General features: G+C 45.1%; 1 protein-coding gene across 1 annotated transcript in view; it reads left to right on the top strand.

Moving 5' to 3' along the window:
- The first annotated feature begins 2030 nt into the window (after window positions 1–2030).
- LOC126284230 (trithorax group protein osa) overlaps window positions 2031–18263 on the top strand; it is a 447090-nt gene continuing 430857 nt past the window's right edge. The window contains exon 1 of the mRNA XM_049983008.1: window positions 2031–2726. Coding sequence (XP_049838965.1) covers window positions 2586–2726 — 141 coding nt within the window. The 5' untranslated portion in view covers window positions 2031–2585. The remainder of the gene's footprint in view (window positions 2727–18263) is intronic.

Here is an 18263-nt window from a genome sequence, read left to right as displayed (position 1 = left end):
CAGACTCACTTAAATCTTGATAACCTATCATTTTAGCAGCAGTAAGCGATCTAACAAGTGCGCCGGTCACTTGTTTTCTTATACAGGGTGAAAAGTATTTAAACCGACAGATTCTGAGAGGTTGTAGGAGACATCAAAACAAATATTTTTTCCTAATGTAATTTTTTCCTATGAGGAGTATTTAAACCGGTAGAGGAAGATTTCTCTCGCGGCAAATTAATTAAACCAACAAACGCTTTTCCATTTTTTTATGACCAAGAGACAACACATTATCACAACGCAATTTCAATTACAGTAGATTTTCAAAAATGTCTCCATTGACACGTAAACAAAGGTTACACCGTCGGATCATGTTTTGTCTTAGTATCCTGAATTGTTCCTGCTGCTGCTACTATCCAGGCAACCAGATCCTCTTTTGACGCAACAGGAGCTGCGTAAACAGGGTTGTGCATCTCTCCCCACACAAAAAAGTCCAGAGGGGACATATCTGGGGATAGAGCAGGCTACGGTACAGGACCACCTCTGCCAATCCACGTTTCTGGGAACCGTCGGTCCAGGAATCGACGCACACGACGGCTGAAATGTGCCGGCGCCCCAACATCTTGGAACCACATGCGTTGTCCTGTAGGGAGCCGGACGTCTTCCAGCAATTTTGCCAATGTTCTGGCGAGAAAATTGTAATAGTGCCTGCCATTTAATGGCCTAGATAGCAGATATGGCCCAATCAAACAGTCTCCAACAACACCGACCCACACATTAACGAAGAACCGCACTTGATGAGTACTAGTAAGTGTGACATGTGGGTTATCCTCACTCCAAACATGCGGATTGTGCATGTTGAAGACTCCATCACGTTGCTTCATCGGTAAACAACACAGAGGATGGGAATGTAGGATGCATTTCACACAGTTCCAGGTTCCACTGCGAAAACTGTGCTCTGGATGGATAATCAACTGGTTTCCGGTTGTGGGCACGCTGTAAGTGAAATGGACGTAACAATTGCTCTCGAAGGACTGTTCTTACATTCGACTGATTTTTCCCCACATTACGTGGAATTGCACGATTGCTGATAGAAAGATCCCGCTACACATGCTGCAAGACAGCTTCCTCAAATTGCAGCGTTCTTACCGTACCACGGCATTCCTGTCCAGGTAATCTGCTAAATGACCCGGTCTCACGCAGACGTTGGTACACAGCAGAAATGGCTGTATAATGCGGGATACGGCGCTCGTACGTTGTGGTGCGCTACGTAGTACGCACCAACCATATCAGTGTACTCACTCCAGGTGTATCGCTACATTAATAAACAGAGACAATGCACTACTACTCTGGTGGACAGCAGTTGCCTACGACTGATGAGCGTAATACGGCCTCTAACAACTGAAGAGCGTAATAAGGCCTCCTCCGGTTTAAATAACCATCATAGGGAAAATGACATTAGGGAAAAATATTTGTTTTGATGCACCCTACAACCTCCCAGAGTTTGTCGGTTTAAATACTTTTCATCTTGTATAAACGTTGCGACCGGAGCGCCGTATTCTGCCTGTTTACATATCACTGTATTTGAATACACGTACCCACGCCGGTTTCTTTGGCCTTTGAGTGTGTCATCAAGGCACAAGGGCAATCTTTTTGTGTGGCACTTATTAAACATCCCAGGCAACACTGGCAACTACAGCTAGTCTAGCTTTATTTCATGTGTGGGTCCTTCCCGTTTTTTAAAGCAGCATTCACAGAAATCACCGGCACCGGGAAGTCACAGTGTAGCCCATCCGTACGTCACAGCGCAGCCGACCACCTGTTGCTGGCGGGAGCGGCACCCGTACGTTTGGGCGGCGCTTCGCCGCGGGCGGCGTTCCCGGCCGATGGAGGTCAGCGGCGGCCGTCGAGGGCGCGCCGAGGTGAGCGGCAGGTTGTCTACGTCACGACCAGCCTGTGCGGCGGTCGCTCCCCCGGCCGCGCCGGTGGAGGGGGCAGCGCGCCGAGGATCCAGGTCGCAGGTAGCGCGGCCCGCAGTGTGCAGCCAGCCCCCGCAGAGGACGAGTCCCAGCGCGCGCGAGCCGCGACCCGCCCGCCCTGGAATGCGCGCTCACACGTTGCCGCTGCCGCCCTTCTGGAGCTCGCGGACCCTGCCCTCCTCGCGCCCCGTTCCTTGATCGCCGTCCTCACGGCACGGCTGCGCGTCTCGAACGCGACCGGGCGTCTTCCCTTGCGCCACCACCCCTGTACGAGGACGACAGTCGACCGGCCAGTGATTTCCAAACTACCGTCCGTATCCAAATAAAACCTGAAGACTCAGCTCTTCCCAAAACTACCTTCGTTGACTCTTTTTTTTTCGGAACAAGTGAGTTGTGTATCGCGTGTTTCTCTCTCCCTGAAACTTCTGGCCTGTACCGTGCTCGATTTACGTCGCTTGTGCTACGTGTGTTGCTGCAGCGTGATTTCTCGTTGTCCCGCGACTGCGGTGGACGCTACGCCTGGAACAGTGTCCGCAGTGGGAGCTATGCTCAGCGCCTAGCAGCGCGGCAACCCACACTGCACAGCCGTACCTGCCACGAGCGACGCGACAGCTGCCGGCCGCCGCGATGAGGAAGGACATGAAGAAGTCCTCCTACTACGTGTGGTTCCTGGGCGCGCAGGAGGCCAAGGGCCTGCGAGGCCCGGAGTACATCCTGCCCGCGCTCAGCACTCTCATCGCCCGCGAGAGGGAAGTGGAGCCTTTCAAGGTGAGAGCCCAGCCCACGAATTTAGGGTAGCAGTGGGACGGTCCTGTTGGGACCCTACGTAGAGACTACATGTGTTGCGCGATACCACGGTTCTAATTTTCTACCACACCTAAAGTGGCCACACAAGACGTAACATAAACAAAGCTCACTGTTCAACGACAGGTCGTCGACGAATTTATTCGAGGCGGAGAACTAGTGTAGTCTAGTAAGCAACAAGAAGCGCAATGCCAGTGGGTTTGTTAAAGAAGTAAAGGTATGGGGAATCCGTGCAACACACAAATCTGGATGGCTCAAAGGAGATTTGAAACCTGCGACTCCTGAATGCCATTCCAGTTTCAGAGCCAGTGCACCAGTTCACAAAGGCACTACACATAGTTGCTGACCAGAAGTACGTCGCTGGCTGCGCTGAAGGGAAGACAAGCCCGAGTCTACGACTATGTATCGGTGACCTTTCCTTGCTGCAGATGTCTGGCTTACACACTAACAAGGGAACCTCCCCATCGCATCCCCCTCAGATTTAGTTATAAGTTGGCACAGTGGATGGGCCTTGAAAAACTGAACACAGTTCAGTCGAGAAAACAGGAAGAAGTTGTGTGGAACTATGAAAAAATAAGCAAAATATACAAACTGAGTAGTCCATGTGCAAGATAGGCAATATCAAGGAGAATGTAGGCTCAGGAGCGCCGTGGTCCCGTGGTTAGCGTGAGCGGCTGCGGAACGAGAGGACCTTCGTTCCAGTCATCCCTTGAGTGAAAAGTTTAATTTATTTAATTTAATTTATGATTATCACATCCACAAGAAAACCTAAATCGGGCACAGTAGAAGAATCTTTTTACCCATTCGCCAAGTGTACAAGTTAGGTGGGTCGACAACATATTCCTGTCATGTGACGCACATGCCGTCACCAGTGTCGTATAGAATATATCAGACGTGTTTTCCTGTGGAGAAATAGGTTGACCCATGACCTTGGGATCAAATGTTTTCGTCGTGCGGTAGCGTTCTCGCTTCCCACGCCCGGGTTCCCGGGTTCGATTCCCGGCGGGGTCAGGGATTTTCTCTGCCTCGTGATGGCTGGGTGTTGTGTGATGTCCTTAGGTTAGTTAGGTTTAAATAGTTCTAAGTTCTAGGGGACTGATGGCAATAGATGTTAAGTCCCATAGTGCTCAGTACCATTTGAATCAAATGTTTTCGATTCCCATTGGAAAGGCACGTCCTTTCGTCTACTGATCGGACGGTTTTGCGGTGCGGTTACAAAACACGGACACTAAACTTATTACAGTGAACAGAGACGTCAGTGAACGAACGGACACATCATAACTTTGCGAAAATAAAGAAAGTAAACTTGTCACTCGAGGGGAGACTTGAACCAAGGACCTCTCGTTCCGCAGCTGCTCACGCTAACCACAGGACCACGGCGCTCGTGAGCTCACATTGTCCTTGATGTTGCCTATCTTGCGCATGGACTACTCAGTTTGTATATTTTGCTTATTTTTTTCATAGTTCCACACAACTTCTTCCTGTTTTCTCGATTGATCTGTGTTCAGTTTTCCAAGGCCTATCCACTGTGCCAACTTATAACAAAATATGAGGGGGGTGCGATGGGGAGGTTCCCTCGTAAGGTGACAAAAATCACTGGATAGCTCCTACTATCGTGTCGGATCTTTTTCCCGGCTTACGGCGACAACTCGACTTAGGATGGACTCAACAAGTCGTTCGAAATTCCCTGCAGAAATGTTGGGCCTAACTGCCTCTACAGCCATCCATACCTGCGAAATTGTTGTCGGTGCAGGATTTTGTGCACGAAATGACCTCTCGATTTTGTCCCACAAACGTTCCACGGGATCATGTCAGGCGATCTGGGTGGCAAATCATTCGCTCGAATTGTCGAGAATGTTCTTCAAACCAGTGATGCGCAACTGTACCCCAGTGACATAGCGCATTGTCATCCATAAAAATTCCATCGTTGTTTTTGATCATGGAGTTCATGAATGGTTGAAAATGGACTTCAAGTAGCCGAACACAACCTAAGTGGAGGCCTAGTATTCCAGGCACACTCTTGAAGCTGTTGGATCTTGGAATATTGAATTCCCTAATGTTACCCGAAATGGAATGTCTCATGCGTCAGCTCCAACTACCATTCCACGTACAAAGACTGTTAATTCCCGCTATGCGGCCATGATCACTCCACCAGTGTACTGCTCCTTTATACTTTGCGTACGCAATACTACCGTCAGCTGTATATGTGCATATCGTTATCCCATGACTGTTTTGTCACCTCAGTGTAAACTTTTCTTAGTAAAGGAGTTACAAGGAACATAAATTGAACAAATGTCACAGTTTAACGTCATATCGTCGATGTCGTTATTAGAGGCAGAGAACTAGTTTAGTCGAATAAGGATGAAGTAGCACAAGGACAGTGACTTTGTCAAAGAAGTCACCTTAATTTTCGCTTCAAACGATATGGCGCAGCTATGAAACACAGAAATGTGGATGGCCCTATGGAGATTTGCAACCTGCGGCTCCTGAATGCCAGTACAGTGTCATAGCCAATGCGCCATTTCACACAGGGACTATACACAGTTACTGAAAACAAGTACATTGCTTTTTTCACTAAATGGAGGAGAACACCGAATATATGACCACGTTTTACTTACGTTTGGTTGCTGTACATGTCTCGGCTGTAGTCTATACTCCAATTTAGCCGCTTTTCTTGTACGCGAGACATACAGAGATGCTGTTAAATGGCTTTAATAGGGTGATATCCGAAGTACCTCGGGACATGGCGATTTTTTTTGTGACGGGGATGTCTCCGTAGCCGAAAGGTCGGCGATTCTGCCTTCGATGCAGAAAGAGCCAGTTTCGATTCTCGGTAGCTCCTCAGATTTTTTTCTGAGGGTGGTTTGGTAGGGGATCCCTCAGCCTCGTGAGGACAAATGAGGAGCTGCTTGAATAAAGTAGTCACGCCACCAATCGGAGTTCTCTGCTGGCGATAACGGCTGGAGAGACTGGCAACTTGGTGATGATATGTCCCACGAGCACAGATCCCTGCTCGTACTGCCTTGTAGGCAGTAGACGGGTAGTCGGGGCAGGATTAAGGCCTCATTCCTGAGTATAAAATGTCTGAAATGATTTAGAGAAATCACGTAAAACCTAAATCAGGATGACTGGACGCGGGTTTGAACCATCGTCCTCCCGAATGCGAGTCCAGTGTGCCTCGATAATTGTAGAAGGGGGGAGGAAGGAGGAGATGAAGGCTGAGGTTTGAGTACCTATCGACGCATGAAGGAAACTGTCTCATAATTCAACCATGGGGAAGCAAATCAATGGTAGCTTTGGCAAAAGAACAGTCCCTGTATCTAAGTGTATTTGATTATGAAGGTGTTGCGTGAGTGCGTAGACAAACTCTCATGAAGCACCAGTCACGGCGACGAAATGTTGGAGAAAATTTTACCGAAGACGGTGCGATACTCCAGCCAAGAAAGCCCCAAGCCTCATCTGATTACTATCTCAGTAGGAATATGAAATATTTGGACCACCAATGACTACAAAAGTGTGTACAGAAAGATAAGACTTGTGTGTGCGTACCATACAAAGTGCTGAAGAGTAGTATCATGTGGACTGCAAGCAGTGGGTGAATATTGAAAACTCCTTGTGACAAATAATATCCATCTACTTTCGTTACTGGTCATGTTATTTTATAATGTTTAAAAGACGTCTTCTCGTGCTATATTTTAACAAGTACTGGAGCAGCACAAAGGAACGGTGCTCATAGCATCGCCCAGCGGAAATGCCACCGGCGTAACTCGGCGCTCTCCAAAGGCAGTTACACTCAGTGGACTCTGTTTGGTAATGGAAACTGTGACAATACACTCAGGGAAGTGGCCTCTTGTGCTGGGGTCCTGTGGATCTGGAAGAGGAACCGTTCTTTCTGTCCGTAAAATAACGATCCTTTCGCACTGCTCCTCAGGACAACGCGTCAAACAAGAGAGGAGGGAGGGGGGACATGGGGCAGGTGTGGCAGTATTGTATCCTGTTGCCATTTCCGCGTATCCTTGTTAAGCGGCAGGAAGCAGTTAACGCTGTGTGCTATGCTGACCACATGCGCAAATCAGTTGTCCACGGTCACGCAGGCGATGGAGGACCTCGCGATTTTCTCCATACTGGGGCCCCTAACACCATCACTGCAATCAATATTACTGATGCGTTTTTAAATCCACTTAACATTTTTTCACCCATATTCACAAGTGATACACTTATTTATTATAGCGTTGTATTATGTAAACATTGTATAGTGTAAATAATCATCTTCATGTGTGCGCTGCCTTTCTCGCAGTATTTTACTTCTCTTGTTTTTGTTTCTTCCTTGAAGATTCTGGTACTGATTCCCCATGGTACACAAAACGGGTCAGCAACGGTACTTCAATGCGAGATGATTTTAATAATTATCACAACGAAATAGTGTCTGGAAATCTGGCACAGAACCCAAAGATATTCTGGTCATACATAAAGCACATCAGTTTGAAGACGCAGTCAATACCTTCACTGCGCGATAACAACGGTGAAGTCACTGATGACAGTGCCACTAAAGCAGAGTTCTTAAACAAGGCTTTCCGAAATTCCTTCACCAAAGTAGACGAAGTAACCATTCCTGCATTTCAATCAAGAATAACTGCCAAGATGAGAAGCATAGAAGTAGATATCCTCGGCGTAGCTAAGCAGCTTAAATCACTTAATAAAGGCAAGGCCTCCGGTCCAGATTGTGTATCAGTCAGATTCCTTTCAGAGTATGCTGATACAATAGCTCCATATTTAGCAATCACATTCAACAGTTCTCTCACAGAAAGATTCGTACCTAAAGAGTGAAAAATTGCTCAAGTCGCAGCAATACTCAAAAAGGAAAGTAGAAGTAATTCGCTGAATTACAGGCCCATATCACTAACGCCGAGTTGCTGCAGGGTTTTGGAACATATAATGTATTCGAACATTATGAAACACCTCAAAGACACCGATTTATTGACACATAGTCAGCACGGATTCAGAAAATATCGTTCTTGTGAGACACAACCAGCTCTTTATACTCATAAAGTAATAAGTGCTATCGACAGGGGATGTCAAATTGATTCCACATTTTTAGATTTCCAGAAGGCTTTCGACACCGTTCCTCACAAGCGCCTCCTAACCAAACTTCGTGCCTATGGAATATGTAATCAGTTGTGCGACTGGATTCGAGATTTCCTATCAGAAAGGTCACAGTTCGTAGTAATAGACGGAAAGTCATCGAGTAAAAGAGAAATAATATTCGGCGTTCCCCAAAGAAGTGTTATAGTTCCTCTACTGTTCCTGATCTATATTAACGACATAGCAGCAATCTCAGTAGCCGTCTTAGATTGTTTGCAGATGATGCTGTCATTTATAGTCTTGTAAAGTCATCAGATGACCCAAAACGAAATGCAAAATGATTTAGGTAAGATATCTGTATGGTGCGAAAAGCGACAATTGACTCTGAATAAAAAACAGTGTGAAGTTATTCACGTGAGTACTAAAAGAAATCAGCTAAATTTCCATTACGCTATAAGTCACACAAATCTGAAGGCTGTAAATTCAACTAAATACTTAGGGATAACAATTACAAACACCCTAAATTCTAACGATCACATAGATAATGTTGTGGGCAGAGTCAACCAAAGACTGCGATTCGTTGCAGAACACTTAGAAGGTGCAACAGCTCTACTGAACAGACTGCTTACACCACGCTTGTCCGCCCTATTCTCGAGTATTGCTGTGCGGTGTGATATCCGTATCAGGTGGCACTGACGGATGACAGCGACAAAGTACAAAGAGGGGCGGCTCGTTTTGTACTATCCCGAAATAGGGGAGATAGTGCCACAGACATGGTACGTGAATTGCAGTGGCAATCATTGAAACAAATGTGTTTTTGGTCGCGACGTGATCTCCTCATGAAATTTCAATCACTAATTTTCTCTTCGGATTGCGAAAACATTCTGTTGGCACCCACCTACGTAGGGAGAATTGATCATCATGATAAAATAAGAGAAATCAGGGCTCGTACAGAAAAAATTTAAGTCCTCGTTTTTCCCGTGCGTCGTTAGAGACTGGAACGGTAGAGGTATAGCTTGAAGATGGTTCACTGAACCCTCTGCCAGGAACTTCATTGTGAGTAGCAGAGTAATCACGTAGATGTTGATGTAGATTCAAAGTCGCAAACTTTAGTTCAAAAGGTTCCCATTATTAAATAAAAACCTATTTTCTGTAACTTGTCAGCAACAAAAGCATTTACCTATTGATGAAATCGTTTTAAGTGAAGCCTAAAAGATTTATTGGTGGTTAACTCATTCCAAACTATTGACGAAATTCTTGGCAGAACGGATAGATGCATATCTCATCAATAATATGAGATAACACGAAAAAATCCGACATTTGCGCATCTTCAGTGGAGTAATGTGATCAGTGTAAATAACCTGCCTACCTAAATCGCTCCAGGCAAATTCCGGGATGGATTCTTTCAAAATGTACGGCTGATTTCCTCCCCCATTCTTAACGGGACAATCCGAGCCTGTGATCCGTCTCTAACGATCTCGTCCTCTACAAGACATTAAAAATTATTCCTTCTTCTTTTAGTAACCTGCCAATTTATTTTCTGCTTGATAATCCGGGATTACTATAGCGTATTGTACACTTACTTGTCTATTTTTGTTGTTACCTCTTAAGCGAAGGTATGTATAAGAAATTTTTTTCCTTATTCTGCATCCAACTGGAATATCACTTCTTTTTGTAAATTCCGTATCCCTGTTTTGTGGTATGTTTCACGCTCTTGAGGATATACTCACTGTGAATCCATGTAACAAAAAGTACGTAAAAATAAAAATGAAAAAGATGTCGAGAGGTACATTGTACCGTCTCTGGACGTGTGATAGGTGAGAAAGTAGGAGAGGAGTTAGCAACATGAATGTGTATTTAAAGACATAAACGCTGATTCAACTTTATGTAGCACTTTAAAATTGTATACACACTGAACCAGGACTTTACCGAGAAACTGGCAGATGTGGTAGTGTGGACTAACACAAGAAAAAAAGTATAGTTAACCTATACTCTGAAATGCATTCCTTAAGATATATAAGCACTTGCTCATCTTCGATACTGAGAGATACAGCTCTTCTACTGAATGCTCTTTGCTTTTCAAGGTTTCGGAGGTGGTAGTATGCATCAAAACACGAAAAAAAGTCCGGTAACCATGAGCTCTAAAATGCACTCCTTAAGAGCTATGAGCACTTGTTCGGTAGAAGAGATGTGTTTCACGGTAGCGAAGACAAATAAGTGCTCATAGTTCTTTAGGAATTCATTTTAGATCCCATGCTTACCGGACTTCTTTTTTTCTCGTGTTCGTCCACAGTGCCACATCTGAAAATTTGTCTATTGAATTCTGGATCACCCTTTTACTCGATCGCAGCTAGAACTCTACCACTAACCTGCCGCGGCCAGTGCTCTAGCGAATATCCGAGCACCCTGTCCACGGAAACATGAACTATCTGTCGCATATGGCAACGGTTTAAAACCAATGCACATAGTAATGTGAGAAATCGGAGAAGTGCCTGAAGAAAGCCTGTATAGCACATTTCATTTAGATGGTTGGTACAGTGCCAGTCCGATGCAGAAACAGTATAGAACAGGAAGACGTGAGAAATCATATTGCGATAAGAAAACACTTTCTCTTACTATAACCAACTGTCAGCGATGATTTTACTTCAGTTTAATCTACCGGGTGATCAAAAAGTCAGTATAAATTTGAAAACTGAATAAATCACGGAATTATGTAGATAGAGAGGTACAAATTGACACACATGCTGGGAATGACAAGGGGTTTTATTAGAACCGAAAAAGTACAAAAGTTCAAAAAATGTCCGACAGATGGCGCTTAAACTTTGTAGCACTTTAGAAGTATATGGACTGAACCAGAACTTCACCGACAAACTGCAAGATGGCGCTTCATCTCATCAGAATAGCAATAATTATCATAACAAAGTAAGACAAAGCAAAGATGATGTTCCTTACAGGAAAAGCTCAATATGTCCACCATCACTCCTCAACAATAGCTGTAGTCGAGGAATAATGTTGTGAACAGCACTGCAAAGCATGTCTGGGTTTATGGTGAGGCATTGTCGTTGGATGTTGTCTTTCAGCATCCCTAGAGATGTCGGTCGATCACGATACACTTGCGACTTCAGGTAACCCCAAAGCCAGTAACCGCACGGACTGAAGTCTGGGGACCTAGAAGGCCAAGCATGACGAAAGTGGCGGCTGAGCGGCTGAGCACCTAACGACGCGCGCAACAGATCTTTCACACGTCTAGCATTATGGGGTGTTTTCTTTTTTGTTCTAATAAAACTCCATGTCATTCCAAGCATGTGTGTCAATTTTTACCTCTCTATCTACATTATTCCGTGGTTTATTAAGTTTTCAAATTTATACTGACTTTTTGATCACCCAGTACATATTTCTATTGTAATATTTCCTTATCTTTCCGTTATTCTGAGAATTCGTTGGTTTCTGACGCCTTGAAACCATTGCATTGAACAACTGCCACTTTTATTGGGAATATGAATTTTATTTAACGAACTGGTAATGTTTATCACGCCTGACAGTGAAATTTTATCTGAATTTCGTAGTTTTCTTGCCGCCATGTGCGGTTAGTGAGGATTCGGCTCAACCGGCCGCATGCGTCGTCATTACTTTGTAAGCTTCGACAGGGTAAACTTGCAACATTCCAGAGTGGTGTTCTACGTCACTGCTGTCCATGATACACTTGCTTAATGAATCTTCCATTTTAGGGAGAATCTCGATATATGTGTTTATGTTGCTGAGTAGGTGCCGCTGGCCGATTTCGCGCGGAAGTTAAATACGGAACTAGTTAGCTACATGTTTTTTAGAGTCTTTTTCTATCTGTGGTGTGTGCAGTTATTTACACGTAGGAAAAAAGAACAGTAAGGTTTAATGTCCAGTCAAAAACGAAGTCGTTAAAGGCGGAGCACAAGTTGGGTCTCGATAAGGACAGGGAACAAAATCAGCCGTAAACTTTCCAAAGTAACCATCCCGCAATTCGTCTTAATCGATTTAGGGAAACGGGAGAATATCTGTGGTCTGGATGTCCGGACGGAGACTTATGCTCGACTTCCTCGAACACTGCTCCAGCCAGCGCTAAAACCACTGTCCCCCACCTCGTTCGGCGAGTAGAACAAGTTACTTTATAAATACCACTGTCACTGTGGCTGTGTCTGTCTTTTAGTTTGATTGCTGATGTCCTTCTCGATGAGAGAATTCTGCTCGCCTTTTTTTTGTTAATTGTTTAAATCCGGTGTATTTCTTCTTGTAGTTAATTGGTCAGAGACAAGAAGGGTATAGTGGGAAGTTGATTGTCAAAGCAGTAGAAAGAAGTGTGGCTCCAAGTTGCTGAATTGCCCTGATCTGCGTATGTGTGTTGTTTTTTCTGTAGCAGAGACTGGAACTTCCGCGCGGGATTAGCCGAGTGGTCTGAGGCGCAGCAGTCAAGGACTGTTCGGCTGATCCCGGCGGAGGTTCGAGTCCTCCCTCAGGCATGGGTGTGTGTGTTTGTCTTTAGGATAATTTAGGTTACGTAGTATGTAAGCTTAGGTACTGATGACCTAAGCAGTTAAGTCCCGTAAGATTTCACACACACAGACTGAAACTAATTCAGTGTTGTGCTGGGCAAGTGTGCAGCAGCGTTTAAACCTATTTACGAGTTGCCAAGTGTGCCCTTTGTGGAACAGCACCAAGTCTTGATTTCTAGCTAAATCGATATGCATTATGCAACATCCGGAGAGTTACTGCATTTGATTTATCCGAATTATATCGTAAAATCGAAAATACTGTACTTATCTATTACAAGGCTTTTGAGTTCTCTACCGTTGCAAGAAAAATGCAGTCCTGCATACAACGCGCAGCGACAGTGTACGATATTTCAAGAAGAAGGAGCTGTTTACATGATTACGGTGTACGTAATGCACTTTGCTGCAGCGGTGCGTCATGATTTTAAACCTCGTTTTCAGTTTCGTTCCACACGCGTTCGCAGTGTTGTCAGAATGCCACTTGCGTGGCTAAGCGCCCCTCTAAGTGAGAGATCGCACTATTCATTGTCTGGAAGCATGACGCCTGCCGCTCGCATCCAGCGGAGAAAACGCTTCTCGTTGCCCAACGACCGTGTCGCGTTAAATAGTCTTTCCACCGTACTTCGATACGCCTCCCAGTTAAGCGGTTACTGTTGCTGAATGTCAAGGCTGCGCTTAGAGATTCCTTTACTGACATCAATACTCGTAGTTGGTTTTTTACTCAGCACAAGGCAATAAAGTCTGTCCGAATTCCAACCAAGTGTGTGTGTATGTGTGGGAGGGGGAAGATAGGCGCAGAATTACTGCCACGTGAGACGCACCTACTCGTATTTTCACAAAGACTCACATTTGCAGCGAACTTACTCCTTGTGGTAAGGCCGCCAGCATGCTGTGCAATATCTGTAACAGAGCTTGCGTCCTCATGGTTTCGGCAGTTGATTACGTCACAGACGCCGTCTGTGTTGCGCAGAGAATGTCCTACGCTATAAAAATGCATAATAGCAGTCACATAATGTTTTGTCGCTGAGAATCTATTGACCTACGAGGGGCGTTTGGAAAGTCCGTGCAAAGTTCGAGAGATGGCACCACCGACGCGTATCGAGGTCATGTTTAGTTAGTAGCATCTATGGAAAGAGCGCACACCGAGTTTCAGCCGTATTGGTCTATTTCTTTGTGTTTGGCGTTCGAGTAAAGCAAGGAAGTCGAATGATTGTCAAAAAATGGACGAAGAAGAATTTCGTGTGGTGATTAAACATTACTTTATGAAAGGAAAAACGCCTCAGGGGAATGAAGAGACGCTTGATAAACATTACGGTGACTCAGCGCCTTCGATTACAACAGTTTATAAGTGATTTCAAAATTTTCGGAGTGGCCATATGGGCACAAGTGATGCTGATCTTTCTGGACGACCTGTAGAGGTTACGACTCCAGAAATGATTGAAAACATTCATGATATGGTGACGGATGACAGAAGAGTTAAGGTGCGTGAGGTTGCTAGTGCTGTGTGCATCTCGAATGAACGGCTACATAACGTTTTGCATAAACATTTAGACATGAGAAAACTATCCGCAAGATGCGTTCCGCGATTGCACACGCTTGACCAGAAACGGAATCGTGTGGAGTGTTGCAAGGATGGTTTACAGCTGTTCAGGAAGAATCCGCAGGACTTTAGGCGTCGTTTCGTCACTGTGAATGAAGCATGGGTACATTACTATACTATACATTCGTCAGTTTACTAACATGCGAGGGGCGTTTGAAAAGTCGGTGGAAAAATCAAACTACTTACGTGTTTGGGGTAAACCTTTTTTTATTTTTCGACTTATACACTTCGTCCAACGCTGTTGCAATTTGTTGATCCCTTCAGAATAATTGGAATTGTTCAAGTCTGCAGAATAGCTATTAGTTGCTGCAATCATCTCCTCGTTTGAATAAAATCTTTGTCCCGCCAGCCATTTCTTCAAATTGAGGAACAAATAATAGTCCTAGGGAGCCAAGTCTGGAGGACAGCGGGGATGTGAAATGAGTTGGAATCCTATTTCCAATAATTTTGCAACCACAATTGTTGAGGTGTGTGCTGGTTTATTCTCGTGACGTAAAATGACTTTTTTGTGGTTCAATCGCCGGCGTTTTTCTTGCAGCTCAGTTTTAAAACGGTCCAATAACGATGAATAATATGCACCGGTAATAGTTTTAGCCTTTTCCAGATAATCGATGAGGATTATCCCTTGCGAATCCCAAAAGACAGTCGCCATAACCTTTCCGGCCGAAGGACTGGTCTTCGCCCTTTTTTGGTGCAGATTCTCCCTTGGTAACCCATTGTTTAGATTGTGTGTGATGTCCTTAGGTTAGTTAGGTTGAAGTAGTTCTAAGTTCTAGGGGACTTATGACCTCAGATGTTAAGTCCCATAGTGCTCAGAGCCATTTGAACCAACCGAGGCAGGATTCGTCCCTGCGACTGGTGCAGCAGTGCGCTTGCGGACTGAAGCGCCTAGAACAGCTAGGCCACAGCGGCCGGCGCCTCTTTAGGGAAGCACGTCTCATTTCCAGCCTCTTGAGTGTTTGGGAGAAAACCATAGTTGCATCCCACTGCTCGGGCATTATCTCGTCGTTTACATCTACACAACACTCCAATGTCCACCTAAGGATATGCGGCAGAGGAGATGTATGTCAAAGGAAGTAATATGTTGTCTGACTCTTCCCGGAAAATGGTCTCTCGAAATTTCAGTAGCAAACCTCTCCATGATGCATAACATCTCTGTTGTAACGTCTGCTAATGGAGTCACTTGAGCACCTCGGTAACACTCAAGCGGCAATTAAACGATCCCGTGACGAAACGCGTCACTCTGTTCGATCTTCTCTATCTCTTCTATCAGTCCTATCTGATAAGGCTCCCGAGTTGATGAGCAGAACTATAGAATCGGTCTAACATGCGCCTTACAAGCCATTTTCTTCGAGGATGATTCTTCCGTAAGATTCTTCCTTGGAATCTCAGTTCCTTATTAGTTTTCAAAAAATGTGTGAAATCTTATCGGACTTAACTGTTAAGTTCATCAGTCCCTAAGCTTACACCCTACTTAACCTACATTTTCCTAAGGACAAACACACACACCCATGCCCGAGGAAGGACTCGAAACCGCCCCCCACCCGCCCCCCCCCCCCTCCCCGGGACCAGCCGCACAGTCCATGACTGCAGCGCCTAAGACAGCTCGGCTACTCCCGCGCGGCGTATTAGTTTTCCTACTATTTGTTTTTATCTGGTCATTCCACTTGAGGTCGCTCTGCATAGTGAGAGCTAGATAGTTTACGGTAGATACTGTTTCCAGCGATTTCTCTTCAATATTGAAGTTTTCTCTTCCTGTTTATGCCCTATATGTTAAACTTGTTTACGTCCAGGGTCAACTGCCAGAGTCTGTACCATTCATCAGTCGTCTGCAGGTCATTCTACACATCGAAGCTGTCTTCTGGCGTTACTAATTTCTTATAGACAACCAAATCAAATGCAAACAGTCTTAATTTAGATCATTTAGATACATTGTAAACAGTAGCAGCCATACCACAGTTCTTTAGGGGACCCCCGACGTTACCCTTACATCTGCTGATTTTGTTCCATTAACAATGGAGTGTTGAGCACTGTCCGCAAAGAACTCTTTGATCCAGCCGCAAATCTGGTCCGATACTCGATAAGCTCACATAGCTATGAACCGCCAATGTGGGACGATGTCGAATGCTTTCCTGAAGTCGAGGAACACGGCATTAACATGAGCGCAGTTGCCTACAGCACTATGGAATCATGGAGGAACAGAACGAGCTGAGTTTAGCGAGATCGTTGCAGGATACATGTTAATTTTGTGGAGAAGATTTTCTTTTTCCAAAAAACGACATAATTCTTGACTAAAAAACAAGTTCTATAATTCTACAAAAGTCGGCGGCCGTGGTGGCCGAGCGGTTCAGGGCGCTCAGTCCATAACGGCACGACTGCTACGGTCGCAGGTTCGAATCCTGCCTCGGGCATGGATGTATGTGATGTCCTTAGGTCAGTTAGGTTTAAGTAGTTCTAAGTTCTAGGGGACTCATGACCACAGCTGTTAAGTCCCATAGTGCTCAGAGCCACTGGAACCATTTTTTTCTACAAAAGATCGACGTCAACGATATAAGTCTACAATTGTGATCGTCTGTCCCACTGGTCTTCTTGGAAACGGAAATGAACTCTGCTTTTTAGCAGTAGCTACGTATCCTACGTTGTTCCAGGAATCCGCGCTAGAAGGGGAACAAATTTCTGCCACAGGAGAAGGACCTGATTATATTTACTACTTTTTTGTGGCCGTAATCCTATTAAATTTTGAACTTCGTGATGTTCTTCTCTCTTCAGCCAAGATACCGCGGCTTTTTTCGTATCTGAAGATCGAGTGGACATAACCCGACTATTAGGTACAAAGCCTCAACTGATTGGATTGGATTGTTTGGAGGAAAGAGACCAAACAGCGAGGTCATCGGTCTCATCGGATTAGGGAAGGACGGGGAAGGAAATCGGCCGTGCCCTTTCAAAGGAACCATCCCGGCATTTGCCTGGAGCGCTCTAGAGAAATCACGGGAAACCTAAATCAGGATGGCCGGACGCGGGATTGAACCGACTGAGCAGAGGGGGACATTGGGAACGGCCTCCGAGGTTTGCGCAAGGAGTAGGTACATCGGGCAAGGGGTCCGCCGTTCCCCGCGGCCCAGTGACGAAAGCCTATCGCGGCCAGGGTCGCAGCAGCCGGGGCCCGCGTCTGTTCCTCCCACGGTCGACCCAGAGGATGCGAATCCTTTCCTCCTGGCCTCAGCGCCCGGCTGTCGACATTGCGCAGCGTCAGCGCCGTGCCACCGACGAGACTCTTTTCGGGGGGGAAAAGAACTCTGTTTGCCAGTTCGGGTCTGCGCCGTACATTTTTTGTGAATACGACGAGGTAAAAATATAACAAGTGTTTCGTATTAATATGCAATTTCATGGATATACACAGAAGTGAACTCTAAGAGAAAGAGAGAGAGAGAGAGAGAGAGAGAGAGCGTAAACGAATGGGAGGCTTATCGGTAGATGTGACGTACATATTCAGACAAACAATTAATTACAATTTAAAAAAAAGAAGTTGGGTGATTTATTGATGAGAAAGAGCTTAACAAGTTAGGCAATTCAATAACGCGTTGAAGCACTTCTGTGCCTTACGCAAACAATTATTCAGCTTGGCAATGGATTTTGTCCAGCTGGCGCATCAGGTCGTCAGAATTCAGAGCTGAATGGCGGGCCCTGCCCATAATGCTCCAAACGTGCTCAACCTACACGTTGTGGCCACTACCATCAGTATTCTCAAGAGGTTTCCTGAAAATAATGGATACCCTTAGTCAATCTTCCTTCCAGCTACTGCTAGTTTCGAGAAATCTGTTTCAGTCTGCTGCCCTTATGTAGTCCAAGAAATACTGCACCGACTTCACTATCCTAAAATATTCCTTCATTCACTGAAAACGGTCTTAATGCCCAGCCATCTACTTATCGAGTCTCCAGTTCATAAAAACAGTTACTGATAGAATTTATTTCTACTGATAAGAGCTGAATCACTTCTTGTATGAATTTGCATCTTTCACTGATAGTGTCGTGCACCTGTGAAACTTGAAAATGTCTTGAATTTCTGTGCTGTGATGGTAAATCTCTAATATACGAAGAAAACTATCAGTTTTGTCTTGTGCAGCAGAAATATTCACAATATTTCCTTGCAAGACGATGTTAAGCCCATATATTTCTAGATATATACCACTTTGTAAATAAATATATTATCTGTTGTTTGGCATGTAAGTCTTCGTTGTTCTCTATCCTCGTCCTTTCCAGTGACAAAGCAATTTCTTGCCGAATCGCGACCATTGT

This window comes from Schistocerca gregaria, chromosome 8 (genome assembly GCF_023897955.1).
Source record: "Schistocerca gregaria isolate iqSchGreg1 chromosome 8, iqSchGreg1.2, whole genome shotgun sequence".
Taxonomy (NCBI): domain Eukaryota; kingdom Metazoa; phylum Arthropoda; class Insecta; order Orthoptera; family Acrididae; genus Schistocerca; species Schistocerca gregaria.
The sequence above is the reverse complement of the archived record's forward strand: the minus strand, read 5'-3'. Positions and strand labels throughout refer to the sequence as shown.